This window comes from Telmatherina bonti, assembly GCF_933228915.1.
Source record: "Telmatherina bonti genome assembly, chromosome: 10".
In the NCBI taxonomy this organism is placed as follows: Eukaryota; Metazoa; Chordata; class Actinopteri; order Atheriniformes; family Telmatherinidae; genus Telmatherina; species Telmatherina bonti.
Window position 1 is genome coordinate 15,408,761 of NC_136628.1, and position 17,746 is coordinate 15,426,506.

Genomic DNA, 17,746 nt, shown 5'->3' on the forward strand with positions numbered 1-17,746 from the left:
AAGGACATTTTCCCTTTAATTAATACATCACTACTAAATCTTATCAATATGTCTTTAGTGACAGGATATGTACCACAATCATTTAAAACTGCTGTAATCAAGCCTTTACTTAAAAAGCAATCTCTGGATCCAGAGGTGACAGCAAATTATAGACCTATATCTAACCTCCCGTTTATGTCCAAAATTCTGGAGAAAATAGTTTCAGCTCAGCTACATGCCCACCTGAGCAGAAATAATTTATGCAAGGAGTTTCAGTCAGGATTTAGAGCTCATCATAGTACTGAGACAGCATTGGTGAAAGTTACTAATGACCTTCTTATGGCCTCAGACAAGGTACTTGTGTCCGTACTTATCTTGCTTGATCTTAGTGCTGCATTTGATACAGTCGATCATAACATTCTGTTACAAAGACTAGAACAGGTGATTGGAATTACAGGTACAGCGTTAAGCTGGTTTAAATCATATTTATCTGATAGACTTCAGTTTGTTCATGTAAATGACAAGTCCTCCTCCCAAACTACAGTAAGTCATGGAGTTCCTCAAGGTTCTGTACTTTGACCAATACTCTTCACGCTATATATGCTCCCTTTAGGCAAAATTATTAGACAGCATGGAATAAACTTTCATTGTTATGCAGATGATACTCAACTATACTTATCCTTTAAACCAGATGAAACAAATCAGCCCAATAGGCTACAAAATTGTCTCATAGACATAAAGACTTGGATGTCTAGAAATTTTCTCCTCTTAAACTCAGATAAGACTGAAGTAATTCTCTTTGGATCTGAAAAACTCAGAGCTAAATTTTCCGGTTTTGTAATGAACCTGGATGGCATTACTTTAGCTTCCAGTGCTACAGTGAGAAACCTTGGAGTAATATTTGACCCTGACCTGTCCTTTGGCCCACATATTAAGCAGGTTACTAAAACAGCCTTCTTTCATTTACGTAATATAGCCAAAATTAGGGACATTCTGTCTCAGAGTGATGCAGAAAAACTGGTTCACGCTTTTGTTACTTCGAGACTAGATTACTGTAACTCTCTATTACTGGGCTGTCCTAAATATGCCTTGAAAAGCCTTCAGCTGATCCAGAATTCTGCAGCAAGAGTCCTGACCAGAACCAGCATGAGAGATCATATTTCTCCAGTTTTAGCCTCTCTTCATTGGCTGCCTGTTGAATCTAGAATAGAATTTAAAATCCTTCTCCTTACATATAAAGCCCTCCACAACCAGGCACCACTATATATCAAAGACCTCATTGTTCCTTACATACCAAGTAGAGTACTTCGTTCGCAGACTGCAGGCTTACTTGTGGTTCCTAGAGTCTCAAAGAGCCGAGCAGGAGGCAGAGCCTTTGGTTATCAGGCCCCTCTCTTATGGAATAAGCTCCCAGTTAGTGTTAGGGAAGCAGACACCCTCCCCACCTTTAAGACTAGGCTGAAGACTTATCTTTTTGATAAGTCCTATAGCTAGGGATGGTTAGCATCCCTTAGTTATGCTGCTATAGGTTTAGACTGCTGAGGGACATTTCCTGATACACTGAGCTTCTTTCTTTTTCTCTTTATCTCTTTCTTTTACCCCCCCCCATAACAGTGTTGCATCATTAACATGTATGTCTCCTGTCTCAGCAGGTCTCCCTGGCCGGGAGTAGCAGTTCCTGTTGTCTGTTGTCTTTCTGTCCTCTTCCCCCCACACAGCAGAGGCAGATGGCTGCCTGTCCTGAGCCGGGTTCTGCCGGAGGTTTCCTTCCTGTTAAAAGGGAGTTTTTTTCCTTCCCACTGTTGCCAGTGTGCTTGCTCAGGATGGGAGATTGAGTTGGACTCAACTCAATCTGTTGGTTTCCTTATATAGGCTGTTATGAATTGGCCTTCATTATGTTTTCTTCCCTGTCTGTAAAGCGTCTTGAGATGGCATTGCCGTGATTTGACGCTATATAAATAAAGTTGAATTGAATTGAATGGTGTGCCAGCCGAGGATAATCAGGCCAACAACGACTGCCACTACGCAGTATAATTACCTTGTTTCTGGGATCTGCCTCAAAGCACTCTTTATCCCTCAGTAACAGTTATCATGTGACTTATCCATGCTGGGTTTAAGATGAGGCATTAGGTTTATTTGTAGGATAAATGTCCCTACCACCTACTGATACACTGAAGGAACACATTTAATGCAAAACGCTTATGTGGCTTTCTATCCGAGAAGAAAGTTGACTTACGAATGTCTTTCATTGGTATAATTGTGTATTGTTTACTAGCTGTACAGACCATATATAAAAAAAAAAAACTTAAAAAAGAAACAAACAATCCAAAAAGTGCTGTTTGTGTGTTTGTACACATCTCCACCAGAGTATTTTACACTGCCTGCCCTAAAACAAAGCCACCATCTGCAACTAAGCAACAAGGTGCAAGCCTCCTATTGGATAATTTCTGCATGGGTAATTATCTTTAAGCTGGCAACAAGTTACTTAACCCTAACCAATGCATTAAGTAGCTTCTTATTTCTTTAAAACCATATGGAAAGACATCCCGTGGTTGTGGAAAAGAAATTGGTCTGTTTAAGACGGGTCAAATCATTGGCAGGCATCAAGCCAAGAAAACATCTAAGGAGCTGCCGAAAAGACTAAAATTGGGTTAGGAACTGTCCAACATATTATTAAAAACTTGAAGGATAAGGGAGACCTATCAGTTTCCAGGAAGAAATGTGGTTGGAAAAAAACCCCTGAAGGATGGTGACTGGTGATCACTTACAACAATTGGTGAAATTAAATCGAAAGAAAAACCCCAGTAGAACTGAGGGATTTGTTTAATAATGAAACTAACAGCATTTCCATGCACACAATGCAAAGAGAACTCAAAGGAGGAGGACTGAACTGCTCTGTGGTCACCCTTTTCCATCATGATGGGAGCATCAGGGTAAGAAGAAAGGCACATGGAGTGATGCGGTCAACAGGCCTCGTGTCTGCTCTACAAGCTCGAGAGGGCAGTGCAGTTCTAGGTCTAGGTTCAGCTACATTATTCACCCACAGATAGAGAGCAGATGAATATACTGAATGAGCAGGTTACTCCAGCTTCCCTGAAGGACATGGCCATATTACAAGATGTCGGGATTCATCGGTTTCACCTAGTTAAAGAGAGCAGGACACATCATGGACACATGGACTGACCACCGCAAAGTGAATGTGAGAATAAATCCCAACATGAAACACAGCTGTGTGAGAGTAAGACCAGCAACAACAACATGAGAGGAAAGGTTAAAGGTTAAAGAAGCTGCTGCGGCTACAAGTCAAATGGGCTGAAGATGATTTTAGGGGGCTTGAGGTAGAAACTGGTTATATGATCACTTTTTTTTTTTTTTTTTTTCTTTGCTAAAGAAAGAACCCTGGAACACTAATGTAGCATGAGTTGTGAGTGAAAATCAATGTAGCATGGGTGAAAATCACCCAACCTTAGTGTTTCTAGGGTTAGGGCAAACATCAGAGGGTGGAAGAAGTCTACAAAAAAAGCCATAAACATGATTAGAACTGACTGCAAGTTCAGGAAGTATCTTAAGATTTATCAAGAGACTTGCTGTTTATTTTAGTTTGCACAGTGATTATATATGATTAATGTCCAGTTCTAGTAAACAGCTCAGTATGCAGCTGGATTTTGACCAATGATGGTTGTTAACTGAGAGTTGACTCACTGAAGTTCAACAATCATCATCATATTTCACAGCTTCAAGTTGAGATTTACTCTGCTTTCGTTCGACTCATATTTCTATAAGTTAGGACTTGAAGGCTTTGCCAATAATAATCCATCAAGTAAACGAAGAGACAGGATAAGATCTATTAAGACGAATAGTTCTGGTTCATATGTTTATTCTAAAAAAGCCTCGAGCAGACAGTGAACGGCTGAAGCTTTCCACCACTCAAGACGACACATTTTACCCCCACTGAACTAGAAATGTCGTTACAGCTTTAATCTCACGTCCTTTCATCACCATCTTGCTCCCTGCAGTCTCCTCCTCATTTTTCTGGGAATTTCTCCTTCAGGATGACAGTGTTTTACAACAGGAACATAACTGATGTGGTAATTATCAGCATCACTCCTCCTTTCTGAGTTATGTTTACTTGGGGGTAAATCCATTAAACTGCGAGAACAAACAACCCTCTGCTGATGGATGTCTTCATTTACAGAGGTGTTCTATGAAAAAGAATACACTGCACAGGGTTGGCGAAGGTGGTGCAGTGTCAAGTAGTTTTAAAATATAACTCATGTTGAGCTCATTTCTTTTTCCAGCCGATTTAACAAAAAACATAAAGGAGGAAAACTATAGTATAGTTTGCAACAGAGCAATTTTAAGTCTTTTATTTTACCTATAAATGGTCATTTTCAAGTATTTATTTTGGTAATCTCTAAAACACTTGTGTTTGATGCTCTTTTCTGGAAAATATGCAAATTACTGGGATCAGTTTTCACTTTCTCTGCATGACATTTATGGCTAACCAGTCAGCTTGAAGTACGTGCAACAAGCTCCTTTGGTCTCCCGACAGATTTGGGATCCATTCTTCATTTCTATACCTCCAAGCGTTGCTGTTGGCTCATGTTTTTATGAATCTCTTGTGTGAAAACGTTCAGTGTTAAAATGTTATATTGCTGCAATACCGCCTTAAACAACCCTTCTTACAAGCAGTATCTTAACAGTCACTCCACCTTTATTTCATCCACATTGCTATCAAGTTGTTGCAGAGCCTGTGGAATTCTGGGTAAGCTGACACTCTTGTTTGCTTTAACTTTAAAAGCCCCTGAAAGTCAACATGGCCTCCGCAGGGCTTTCACCTTCAAACAGGCACTAACCACACAGATTTAAAAGCCTTGCCATGAAGCACACATTCAAAAGAATGATGATCTGACTCAAACCTAGATGTCAAACACTTTCAGCTGTCAATTTGACTTGTTGCCTCTTCATGGAGCCATTTAAAAACAACAGCAAAGTCGTGCAACGCCCCCCCCCCCAACAGATCTCTCATTCTCACGCAGATTAAATGACACCAACAAAGACACACGTTGCTTTTAAAATGATCCCGATGTAAACTTGAGGTGTCTCTTTGTCTCATCAAGGGCTTAACGTGTCAATCGATCCGTCAGTCTCCTGAGCTGAAAGACAACTGACGGCAGACAACAGAGGTCTCTTTTAATCCCTCCAGTCCAACAGCAGTGTTTCAGCAGTTTCTCCCTCCAGCCGCCATCAGACATCATCTGTCTCCTTCTTTTATTCCTCTACTTTTATTGCTTAAGTGTTATGAAAAGTGATAAACCGAGGGAGTTGTGTGGTTTGGCTGTAGTCCAGACGTCGCTGCAGGAGCACTTTGCATTGTTCCTCATATAGAGAATTATCTTGTCCGTTGTCACATCAAAGAAAAAGCCAGAAACAAGATAACCAATCATAATGGTTCAGGGGAAAAAGTCCAAAAAACAGAAGAATAAAATGACACTTATTCCACTTGAATCTTTTCATGATATGGTAAATGCAAGAAAACTCAAACTGCTCCATTTATCTTCGCATGTGGGTTGGTTGTACCGTGTTTCTTTTGAGTTGGTTTTGACAAGAGCTGACAAGAGCTTAAAATGAACTAATCTAACTTTAAGAGGAGACATCAGCCGCTGCCCCCAGTTCCAAAAAAAGTCAACATGATAAGCGAATGTTGAGCCGTTGCAAGCATGTGGGTCGGGCTGAGTGAGCCCATCGCAGCTCCATAATCACAGGACCACATGCACAAAGAGGAGGAAAGTTGGAATAGTGTTCTTCTGGATTATTCCATATACATGCTCCTGTTTTTCCACATTTACCTAATTTGATACGAATAAAATTTTACAATGAGCAAATAATACCAAAATATTGTGAAATGAATCTTTGGGATGACGGAGTAAATTTTGTAATATACAGGCTTTAACATTTAAACCTGAATCCTTCATAATTTGTGCAACTCGTCACTTTCCTCATATTTCTTCTCTGTAAACTTTTACCCTGCTTGGAGAGCAAAAACAAGGAAACTTGAAGAGAAGGTTCCAGGGATTAGCCTTCCTCTGCTGCTGTCAGCATCACATGACTTCTCTTCAAATGCTGGAATGCCAAGTGGTCAGACAGGAAAGCCATATTTCTGACTTTATTGTCTTTGTGAAGCTGTTTTTGCAGTAAATTGCCTTACCAAAACTTCCCTCCCCTGCCTGCTCATCTGTGCGCAAGCCATTTTAAAGCACTTCATCTTTCTTCTGCTTCCTTTTGTCTCAGTTTTTCTCTCCGTCTTATTCTCTTCCTTTCCGTCCCTTGAACCTTAACTCTGTTTTTCTATAAAAGGAAAACTATGCTAGTAAGACAGTGGGGCTCGTAACAGTCAGAGACAAGACTGCACAAGCAGGAATCACAAGCTTTATCTGCATAGGAAGAAATATTTACCCTGAAATCTCAACTGTTTACATGAACATGCACACGAGCATATTCAAGAGTCCAGTGGCGAAGTTTCTCCTTCAAGCACATCTCTCTAACCACCACAACTTGCACTATTTTCTGACTTGTTTTTATGAAACAATAAATTAAGAAAACATCAAGGTAACAAATCATTTCCAGGATTATAAACCACATGTGCCTTTGCAGCCGTTTCATTTATCATCCTATCAGTTATTCGAGCGAAACATGGACTACATTTATGGTATAAATGCCCACCTCCATCCTCAGCCTCCAGGATCTCCTGCAGGTACTTGAAGGAGCCAGACTGTTTGGGCTCAGAGACCGGCTCCTCGTAGTCCTGCAGCATCTTGTACACATCCGACTGTAGGTCGAAACCATTACGGCCCACGGGGGACTGTGGGGGAGGTTCTGGGCTGAAGAGCACAAAGGAGGACAGAGTCAGCGTTACTGCAGATAAGTCTGACAGATGATGACACGGGGAGAAGAGACAAATAACTTTAAATCTCTTTATTAATGAACATTTGTTTTCAATGTCATGAATTTTGATTTGTTACTGTGTTTTCAGACCCACTGTTTTTACAACTTTTTATCAGGCATCATTCAGGTTTGTGATAAAGAGAAGAATGGAAAAAACCTAAGAATAGTAATAAAAAGAAAAACTATCATATTTTCCTTCCATAAACAGCATGCAGAGCACATCAGATGGACTGCTGAAAAGAAGGGATGAATATGAAGAAGGGGAACGGAGGTGTATACATGCAATTCCACAAGTCTTCATCAGACCTGCTTTGCACTGTGACTCTACAAGCTCATCCATCCATCACATCACTCCCAGGCCTTATTGGAAGCTTCCCCCTTTCACTTGACACGTTTAAACTTTCAAACTTTGGGAAGATGACGAGTGGAGCTGCTGACAGATACGTGCAAATCCAGACGCACTTAACAGCACATTTGTCTCCAGACTCCAGGGTATGTGTGTGTGTGTGTATGAAAAAGCCTGCTATTATTACAGTAGAAGTGCAGCTGAGTGTGAGACAGTGAGAAGTAGCAGTAGTGAGTTTGTGAGAGAAAAATGAGTGACAGCAGGCTATGGAAAGCGTTAAAATGGTGTTTTAACAATGTTTTTGTGCATGCTTCCAGACCTAGTAAGGATTAACGGTCTAGTCCAGAGGAACTCTGGGAATGCCGGAGAGGATGTTCACCGAGAAAATCGGCACACACATTTACTGCCCACTGGAGGGGACGTACAAAAACAAATGACTTTTCCAGTCTGCACGGCTATCTGTTCAGGTGTGTCAAGAGGCATCCAAAGTGTATGTGTGTGTCTGCATCTGTTAAAAGCGTCCTCTTAGGAGTAAGTACATGTACGCACACCGACATCTGCAAAGTGTGATATACTGCTGTTCTGTTTTGAAATAAAATCATACCTGGTGAGGTTTTAAGAACAGAGCGTTTGATGGATTTCAGAACTTCCATGGTCACAGGAGACGTACTACTATTTGCTTGTGTAATTTCCTCACAGCATTGGTGCGCAATGAGGCTGATCTGGGAAAACTCACGGAGAGATATTCTGCAAGTCGGAAAGCCTCAGCAGTCTCTAGAGCTAAAAGCTTCAGCGTGAAGTTCGCTGTAGTCTGTTTTCCCAGGTTCACAATGAAAAAAGGTGAGTTTTATACGGGGAGGAACATAACAAACAGGAGCTTTTTGTCACAGTGGCAGCTCCGAGGAGAAGCCATAAACATCAGTCCTGTGTTTTTTGGAGTCGGTGAAAGTCTTTTGGTGGGTAAAAGAAAGTAGATATTCCTTACAAATCCAACATTCTTACAAGTATAGGTTATGTAAATTTAAATTTATCCTGTAAAACATGTGCTTTCATCATCTCACCTGTGTGTGGCGCTGAGGCTGAGACCCCCCATCTTGCTTGGCAGAGATCTGTCTCCGTTGCTGCCATTGTGGCCATAAAGCCCTGCTGGGTTGTTGTACTGAGCATGATGCCCAGTCCCATTCCCGTATCCGTAGCTATGGCCATTGTTGGGTCTGGAGTGTCCGTTATTCAGGTAAGTGGGCTGAGGAGCCTGAGGGGGCTGGGGTTCAGGGGTGTAGGAAGGTTTACGGCTGGTACTGCTGTACCCGCTGGTGATGGGGCGAAAGTTCTACGAAAAGAAAAAAAGACAAGTTTGAAGGTAAATCTGACTTGAAGTTAAAAATGTCTCCATGTAGTTGGTGAGGGGGGAAGAATCAGAGGGTCGTGGATCTGCTGCAGCTGGTACGGACTGCTGGGTTTAGGCTCAGTAAGAATAAGAGCAGGAGTGAGTAAACAAGCATGGTGGTGAGGCAGAAAGAATGAGGCTCATTCCTGCTTTCCCCTCTTTAATAACAGGGCTTATCAAGAAAGAGCTTACATTAGATTTCCTCCAGATGTTTCTGTCGAAACAAATGAACTTGTGTGGGCTAAACATTGACTTTTCTTACCTGGCTCATACTTTGAACAGAGAGGTTCATAGACACTGACAGAGCTCAGATACTTCCAGCTTATCAGACAAGCTGTATGTTAAAATCTGCAGGATATATTCATTAAACTCATCTATTATTCTCCTGTATGATCAGTAAGTAAGTGTGTTTATGCTGGGGTCAACGCCCTATTCATGCATTTGCACAAACACTACAGTGACATCATGGAGCTGCTTTGTGTTTACTGCAACCATCAGCGCACTGCAGAGATAACGCTCCCCGGCAGCCTGGCTCAGCTGTCTCTGAGATTGAACTGCACAGATAAAGTTTTATTGCAACGCTTTCGCTGATGTCACCACTTCTGATAGTGTTTAAGGGCTTTGAATTTCAGACATAGCCAATAGTTTTCAATGACTGAGCAGGACTGCACATTATCATTGGTTCAGACTATAAACATTTCAGCTGAGATAGAGCAGCTTGTTTACAAGTTCAGCCAGTACAGCAGGATAGGAGACAGACTGTTGTAGCTGTGAGCCACTGGACTGGTGTGTGTGTGTGTGTGTGTTTGTGTGTGTGTGTTTGTGTGTGTGTGTGCGCATGTGTTTTGGGCTAGTTTATAGTGTCTTAGCCACAGGTGGTGGAGGTTCACAGCCTCTTTAGGCAGGACCCCTGTCATTTCAGCTGATGGATCTGCTGGATGTCATCCTGTACTCAGCCCTCGCCTGGACCACACACACACACTCACATACACGCAGGTCTTCTGTAATCAGCACTTTTCAATGTGCTGGACTCATCTCAACACAAGCAAGCCCACATCTTGAAATTAGAAAAAGTGCTCCATCATTGACCTGCATGCTGTTGTTAAAACAAACGAAATATAAAACCACTACTGTCCCCCAACACCTCTGACCGTAAAGATGGATGAAGTCAGAAACAGCTGGCAGAAAGCCTTCATGTTAAAGAGAGGGGTGGGGGGGCATGCTATCAGTCACCTTAAAGCAAGATTCCTGCAAAAGAATAAAACAGGTCCAACCAGATTCTGCTTGTTATCTTTAACTGTCTCTGCATAAACGGCGGGCTTTGTGGGAATTTACCACAGTTTATTTCAAGCGGCACGTTCTGTAAATCATAAATATGTGCAAAAATAGTTTTGTTTTTAGGTGAGATGGAAGAAAGTTACAATCAAATTCAATTTAAATTAGGCAAAACTGATAAAAGTTTACAAGGATCAGCTGAAAAATCTGGCTCTGCCACTAGTTTCGTGATGCCCACCAGAACATTCTTCATGATCAACTCATTACTTACAATCCCTCCTTTTTTCCCCCAACAACCCCCTCCTTTCAGAACATTTTATAACATCGTCTACTTTAATTTCACATGATTTTTTTTTCCCCTCCTGTCTGCTGCCTTCAAGTGCTGTTGTATTTTGACCCCTAATTCCTTTTAGATCTTTTAATTTCCTGAGAACATACCCATAACTGAGGGGGAAGTTCTGCGAAAACAAATTACCGTCTCTGCATGACTTTGTAGTTCTTAGCATTCATTTCTCATATTTAGACAAGAGCTTAATCTTCTGATAACAATCAGAAAAATAACTGACGCCATCAGACAAGCTCTTTCATGCCTTTGCTCATGGAATAAAGGAAGCTACTGCAGGAAAATCTGTGGCAAGGTATTCAGTTACACAATCCCGCTGCAGATTGATAGTACCTCTTAATTACAATGTGATACCAATCAATACAAACATGTCAAGAAAGAGTCAGATAAACCTTGGTTAGCATATCAAGTTTAAGTATTAAAAAAGAAAGAACCTGGAAAGTGATCCGGAAAGAATAATAAAAGTAAATGTTGCTTTAATCGTAAATTTGCCACATATAAGCAGCAAATTGACGTCTAACCTTCTGACCTCGTGAAAGAAAAGAGCAGAGGTTTAATAGGTGGTCTTGTCTTCTAATTAAATTTAAAAGCAATTCTGTGGTGCTGAAACATTTAAGGGCAACTCTGTCTATTTTATATATTAACGTGCATGCAACAAAAGTAACAAAAAATAAAATAAAATAAAAAAAACAGTCTTTTACGGTTTCGGGGAGATTAATGCAAACTATAATTCATTTCTCAAACTCATTTGTGAATGTACAAACAGAGACAGTGATCTGTCCATATATGATTGACTCACTTCTGTCAAATAAATCTGCTGGTAGCAAAACAGATGAACTCTTCCACCTAAACAATACTGTTTTGTTGAGAATAGTTGTTGTAAATTTGACTCCAGAAGAATAAAAGAAATGCAGGGAGTACATTTTGCAACACTGCAGGTAATCCACCACCACTACCTGACCAATAGTATTCCAATGACACATGATTTATGTTTAAGAAAGAAAAAAAAAAAAAGAAGTTCAGTAGGTCACAAACAACAAAGAGAACCATCATTTATATCTCCACTGCCCTGATCCATAAACAGTACATACATAAAAATGGCAAAGACCTTAAAAAGAAAAGAGACTTTGGTGTAGTCAGAAGCACGTACGTGGAGGTCTTCACCAACTTTCACCCTCATTCACCTGTCTGAGATGCTCTGACTTCATCTGTTTTGAGTGAACTCAACCCCCCCCTTCCAAAACCTTCCTTTTGCCCCCTCCCAACAGCCTTTCCTCTCTGGCTGTGCATGTCTGTTCCACAGACATTTGCTTTAAATAGATGGTAGATTTATAAGGCAGCACATCTGGTGCTCACCTTATAAAAATGCCAGTTTGGTAACATTCAGGACCTGTAAGGGCTTTCAAGTCGCTGCAACAGTGCAGCCGTTCACTTTCTTTAAATTACACTAATCAGCTGCGAGCCGACTGCCTCGTTAGAAAGATTTATTTTTCCATTTCAAGACTGGACTGAGTACAGGTTTAATGGGGATTTTTGTGCTAAAGTGACAGTCACCATAATGAAAGCAAAAACATGCTCACCTAAAGTATCCAAATATGGTCAAAACAGCTGAAAATTAACAAGAGCAGCTAAAATCAAGTCAGCGTAACAATACTGCTGAAACACGCTGCCTGTGAGGTCATCTATGTTCTCACGACTTTCTCTTGAAAATGGATACACTTTCATTTTCTTCTGCATTTTGACAGCTCAGAGGAGGAAAAGCTAAAGAAACTAAGAAAGAGGTTGGGAAAAAAGCCAATAGTAGTAACAATTTATGAGAAGCAGCATTGTCTATAACTCATAAATCCAGGAAGCCTTCCACTTTCACTGATCTGCTCTTTAGTGGTAACCAAGCATGGCTAATGGTTCAGGAAGACTGGCAATGTATGAGGGAATGTACTCAGAGGAAGGAAGATGGAAATTTGTCTTTGCATGTTTTTGACTTGACCTTTTCTTGCACTTACACACTATGTTGTGTTTTTTTTGTTTGTTTTGTCTTTTTATGCTTTTGTTTTTTTAAAGTATTTTTAACTGAGATGTATGGAGGTCCTCATTTCAACAATCCAACTAAAAGCTACGCTAACTCATAAGTGTTTGAGTGGGAGATGATGTGCCTCAGTCCACTACTTCAATTTGGCCACAAAGTAGTAGATAGATGAGGGGAGGAAGGGCTGTGGAGGGGAGGAAAAGGTGGAGGACCTTAATTGAAATCATATGTCTGTCTTTAACTGAGGACGGAGACCTCAGCCTGCTTGCCTCACCAGACACACATACAAGCTCATGATAAGACACTCACACATGCACACCACTTCCTCCTCTGCAGCATGGTTTAATCCCTCTGGACAGTCAAAATTAAGCTTTTCACATGGCGCTCTGCACCACTAACCAAACACAAACCGGCTCTTTACGGTTCCCTGAGCCTGGCACTGAGTGTCTCGCTGGAAGCAGAGACAGACGGCCCAGAGGAGGTGACAGAGGCCAAAAGTGGACTGCTGGTGCTGTGGGAGGGGAGGGGGGATTAAAGCAGAAGAATGTTGGGTTTGAATGTGTGAAAAATGAATTCTGACCAGTTTCCAAAATAAAATGAATCATACTTCTACGCTGATGTTAAGAACCCACTGAGAAAAAATTAAACTTTTTTTAGATGGGAACCAATAGTTAAGTATATCTGTGGATCTATTTTTATACATTTATTTATACACAGCCACACAGAACCCAACATCTGTAACACCTGGTTTATTTTATCATTAGCAATAATGCATTAAAAAAAAAAAAAAAACTTTTGAAAAAAGATAAAACCCCTACAAGTTAGTTTTTGTAAAATATACATTTTTACTTTGGAAAAATGTTCATGTTTGGGTATGTTAACAATGAGTACGCTGGGGTGCAAAGAGGCCAATAATTCTCCTTCATTCACTGAATTTCTTTCTCATTATTGCTTGAAAACCACATCAAGAGATCCTCTACCAGACATTCTGTCACCATGTTCCCTCACAGCAGAGCTCTACCTGATCTGCTAGCCTTAACAAGAGGTTTAACTGTTTGTTGTATGTAAATATGCTTTACTGTATTGTGTTGCTGGGATAGGCTCCAGCTTCTGCGCGACCCTTCATCGGACTAAGCGGTTAGGATAATGAATGAATGAATGAATGTTGTTACATCTACCATCATCACTAGGATACATTGTCAAAATAAAATGAATATTAGCAGAAAAAGTATGAAACACACAATGAAATGTTCTAGAGTTAATCGAGCCTGGACAGATGCAGCCTCTGAGCAGAGCTCGAGAGAGAGTCCTGTGTGTTGACAACCAAGCACAGCAGGAAAGGCTCCATTAAGAAACCCAGAGTCTGATCTGGAGACTTTGTGGTGTTACGGGCTGATTCATGAACACAAACAACCAAATAAGAGAGGTCACAGGTCTGCGATCCAGAAGGCCAAAGCCTTCACGGTCTGCTGGAGCTCGACTTAAACCTTTGAATAACAGTATAGTCAGAGGTTTTAAGTTGATCACTTTTAAACTATTTTCCCATGTATAAATATGTATCTTTTACAACTATGAACTCTTCTCTATCGTTCTTAAAAGGCAACTGCTTCCTAGTGACTTATGCTGGAAAGCGACTGCCTTATTCCATTCATAAAACAAGTATGTGTCATGAACACATTTTGTTTTAGAAGTATAATTCAGTTCCAAGCAGAGAAGGAATTATGCTCTACAAGTCATGCAAGGACTCTATATGTCAGCTCCTATTAATGTTTGCTTGGAGAATTCACCTTCAGCTGCCAGGTCCTGGGCCAAGACTGAAAGTTTCGAGTGACGTCCGAACCAGACGTCTCAGCTTCCGCATTGTGAGGCTGTCATTCTTTCCACAGGACCACTGCACTCAGCCACAATAGCCATCACTGTAATAATGGGCCGGCTGCCACGAATGGCATCTTGACACCGTGTGCCAAAGAATATGCTGTCTGGCTTGAGCACTGGCTGTAGACCCACTTGAAGTTGCCACTGTGTAATTTAAAGGAAAGGAATTTTAAAAAGCTGAAATGTCAGTGGCTGATGGTATTGCTTTCCTGGTGCATAAAAATGTTCCAGCAGAAAAACTGACAGCCAAATGGTAAACGCAGATGTAAGGTGAGAGAAACTTTTATGAGACTAGGAGGCATTTTCTCCTAAAGACTGCATCTGTCAGAGGCATACAGAGATGTGGAAATTTACATAGCTATGCCCTGCGCATTTACAGAACAACTTAGATTTGGCTTTGTTAACTATAAACATGAATGGGCTATGACATAATGCTGGTTAAACTGGCTTTATGCTTGGATGCTGAAAATACTCTTGAGGGAAAAACCCAGGAGGGATACAGAGTCTGATTTATTAAGAAACAATAACCAAACAAATATACTTGGAGGAAATAGCACATATTGTTGACATCTTCTGGAAATAAAGTTGAAAAGTCTTTGTTTGAAAATCTCAAATCTATCTTAATAATCTGCAGTAAAAAGGCTGATTGAAAGAAGTATGTTGCTTCTTGTCCCTTCCAGCCTAAAATGCTTCGTTAAAGCTCCTATTATCTGATTGCTCAGCTGACTTGTGAAAACTGGCAAAGCATAATAAACTGACGACTCAGCAGGCATCATGCAAAATCTCAAACTAGGATTAATGAAAATGTAGATAAGTGAGGAGAGAAAAACTAGACCTAAAACATTTAGATGCAGTGCAGAAACTTCTCAGGAAGATGGAAACTCTGCTTGATATGGAAGTTATTTTAGAGCATTATCAAGTGTGTCTTCTCTGAGCACCAGCACCTGTTCCCAATAAGGAGAATGTATGCAGTCGCTTTGGAGAACAATGCTGGACACAGCATCGAATTTTAAAATTTGCTGCAGTTTTTTGTGAGGCAGCTTTGACTTAAAGTGGAAAATGTCAAAAATGACATTTTCACCGTTACCCCCCTTCCACTCTTCAGTTATTCACACATATGTGTGCAGATTACCTGTAAAAACTGTCTAACTATATCCCAGCTGGATGAAATCTGTGGAGTGGACAAAGTGGATATACTAAATATCGCTGGTGATTATGTAATATTATTTAGAGACATTAAAGAAATGCCGCCATTTCCATATATGCTTGAGCATATATGGAATATTGTATTTCTGTATTAGCACACAGATGCTTGGGCTTGGTCTTTTGGATCGTTGTGCTTTGTGGATGTTCCTGCCAACCCTGTAAAAGAAACAAAAGTGACAACATCCTCCCCTGTTTAGCCTAAAATAGGCTTGAAATGGAGCTCCTCCTAATAATAACTACTACGGTGATGATATTCCCCAAGTTGCTGTGTCATTGTGTAATGAACCCCTCACAACACGGCTGTCAGACCTGTTGACATAAAGACCATAATAAAAGAATATTTCTTGCCATAATATTGTTGTCATAGAAACAAAGAAAGCCTTGCTTCAGTGATCTTTATTTGATGAATGTCATCAGTTAATGCTCTCAAGTCACTGCCAGTCCCAAGTCACCGAAGGATCAGAAAACAGCCAAAAGCATATTATGTCCTCCAAGTCCAAAGTCATAGAGTTTAAACTGGCCTGCTTAGGACATCTTATTACTTCATCCTTACCACCTCTTTTTATTACAATTGTTTCTATTTCAGGAAGCTGTGCATGATGTCCGGTAACCAGCAGTCATCCTTGCCAAACATGAGCAAATTTCCTTAGTAAATTTCCCATACCAGCAAAAGCAAGACTCCACAAGTCTCTACGGCAACAGTCGTATCACACAACAACAGTCAGTCATATGCTTGCTTGGTGTATGGCCAAAAATACAGCATTTCCTCTTAGACTTTTATGAGAGTCTCCCCCTTGTTCACAAGGTGAAAGGAAACACCTCATAGCTTCCATGTGTCACTTCCTGGTAAGCAGCAATTTCCCACAAGTCAGGCTGGAATTTCCAACATAGATGGGTTGTTAAGAGTTTATGAATATAAAAAGAAAAGGAATTAAATCCAGAAAGCATTTCAGGATGCAGATTAAATTATTGCTTCAGAATGAATCCTGATGTTGCAGGTCAGGTGACACGGTGAAGGCAAGGAAGCTGAAAGACAAGTTCCTTTGAGTCTTTGCAAACATAACCAGTAACAGCACTGCCATCTCAATCTAGCAATTTGATTCAGTTAGTTTCAGACAATACAGTCCAAACTGGCTCATAAATAAAAAAAGTGTGGGCTAAATGTATCACATCACACCATTTGCGATGTGAGCAAGGCCATGGTGCAGGTATGGTTTCTTACAGTATCCCAGGAACAATCCTTCATTGTGATATGTTCAAGCTGCATCTGAAAACAGCAGGAAACAAAGAAAGAGAGAGCTCTGTGCTCTTTTATGTAACCCTTGGGAGCGGATGTTTCCTCTGTTCATGCTAAGAACAATCCACCTGAGCGTGACGCTGAAGTGGCCCTGACTTGGTGGTTTCCAGCTGCCCAGGTTCACTTTGTTAAATGAGACGGCCAGAGAGCATTTTTGGACTTCAGTGAAGGAGAAAGGAAGGACTGGATAAGATGTTACAGACAGAGAGATAGGGAAAAGAGAAGAATCAGGGAGAGGAACCATGACCATGTTGCACTCATATTACTCCTTTGAAAGGCTTTTCGGTTTTGCTCGTTGATGCTTAAAGAAACTGTTGTATTTGACAAAGCTGTAAACTCAGTTTTGGTATTTGCTATTCAAAGCAAGACTCAAGACAGTTCTTAAAAATACATTTCTGTACATGTGTTGGAAATTAAACGCTTCCTTAAAACGAATGTCACTAAATCTTACTTTACAGCTCCACTTCCTTCATCCATAAGTTTTACACTTGGGATTCTGATCAAGTTGTTTGAGATAAAACTGCACATCACTTCTAGTCCAATATTTTAAAAAGCAGCAATTCTTCTTGTATTGTGAGGTCATACAGTGATTCCCTTTTTCCCCAAGGTATGCTATTACATATCCTGGACAAAAGCCTCTGGGGAGGAGGCATGAAAATGGATCTGTTTATGAATATAGAGCCTATGCACAGCAAAAAGTAATGCATGGCAAATGTCACTAAATTAACTTAGTTTACTTGCAAAATATATACAAATAAAGCCAAATGACCACAAAACTCAAAATCATTGAGTGATTTTTAGCAGAATAAAACTCCCTGATAAGCTCCCAACATTCCTACTGTGAAATAGATAGTAAACCAAAAGCAGGTCAACTGAATGCTAAACTGAATGTTTTCTTCCTACAATGAGGCACAACATAGTGATTCTTGAATCTTACAACTGCTGTAGCTTCCTTTGTTAATGCCTCACTATCAAACCAATACTTTCACGTAATATATCTAACTAGTGGGTGTGGGCAGGTAGATTTCTTCTCAGCTCTTGGCGTTCCCATCACACCTTTTCAGACA

The 17,746-nt window shown here is 40.5% G+C and overlaps 1 protein-coding gene across 1 annotated transcript in view; it reads right to left on the bottom strand.

The window, feature by feature from the left end:
• The window catches only part of pdlim4 (PDZ and LIM domain 4), a 44,552-nt gene that overhangs the window by 5,784 nt on the left and 21,022 nt on the right, over positions 1-17,746 (bottom strand). The window contains exons 4-5 of the mRNA XM_079247136.1: positions 8,332-8,600; positions 6,703-6,860 (exon numbers count right to left, since the gene is read on the bottom strand). Of these exons, the coding sequence (XP_079103262.1) occupies positions 6,703-6,860; positions 8,332-8,600 (427 nt within the window). The remainder of the gene's footprint in view (positions 1-6,702; positions 6,861-8,331; positions 8,601-17,746) is intronic.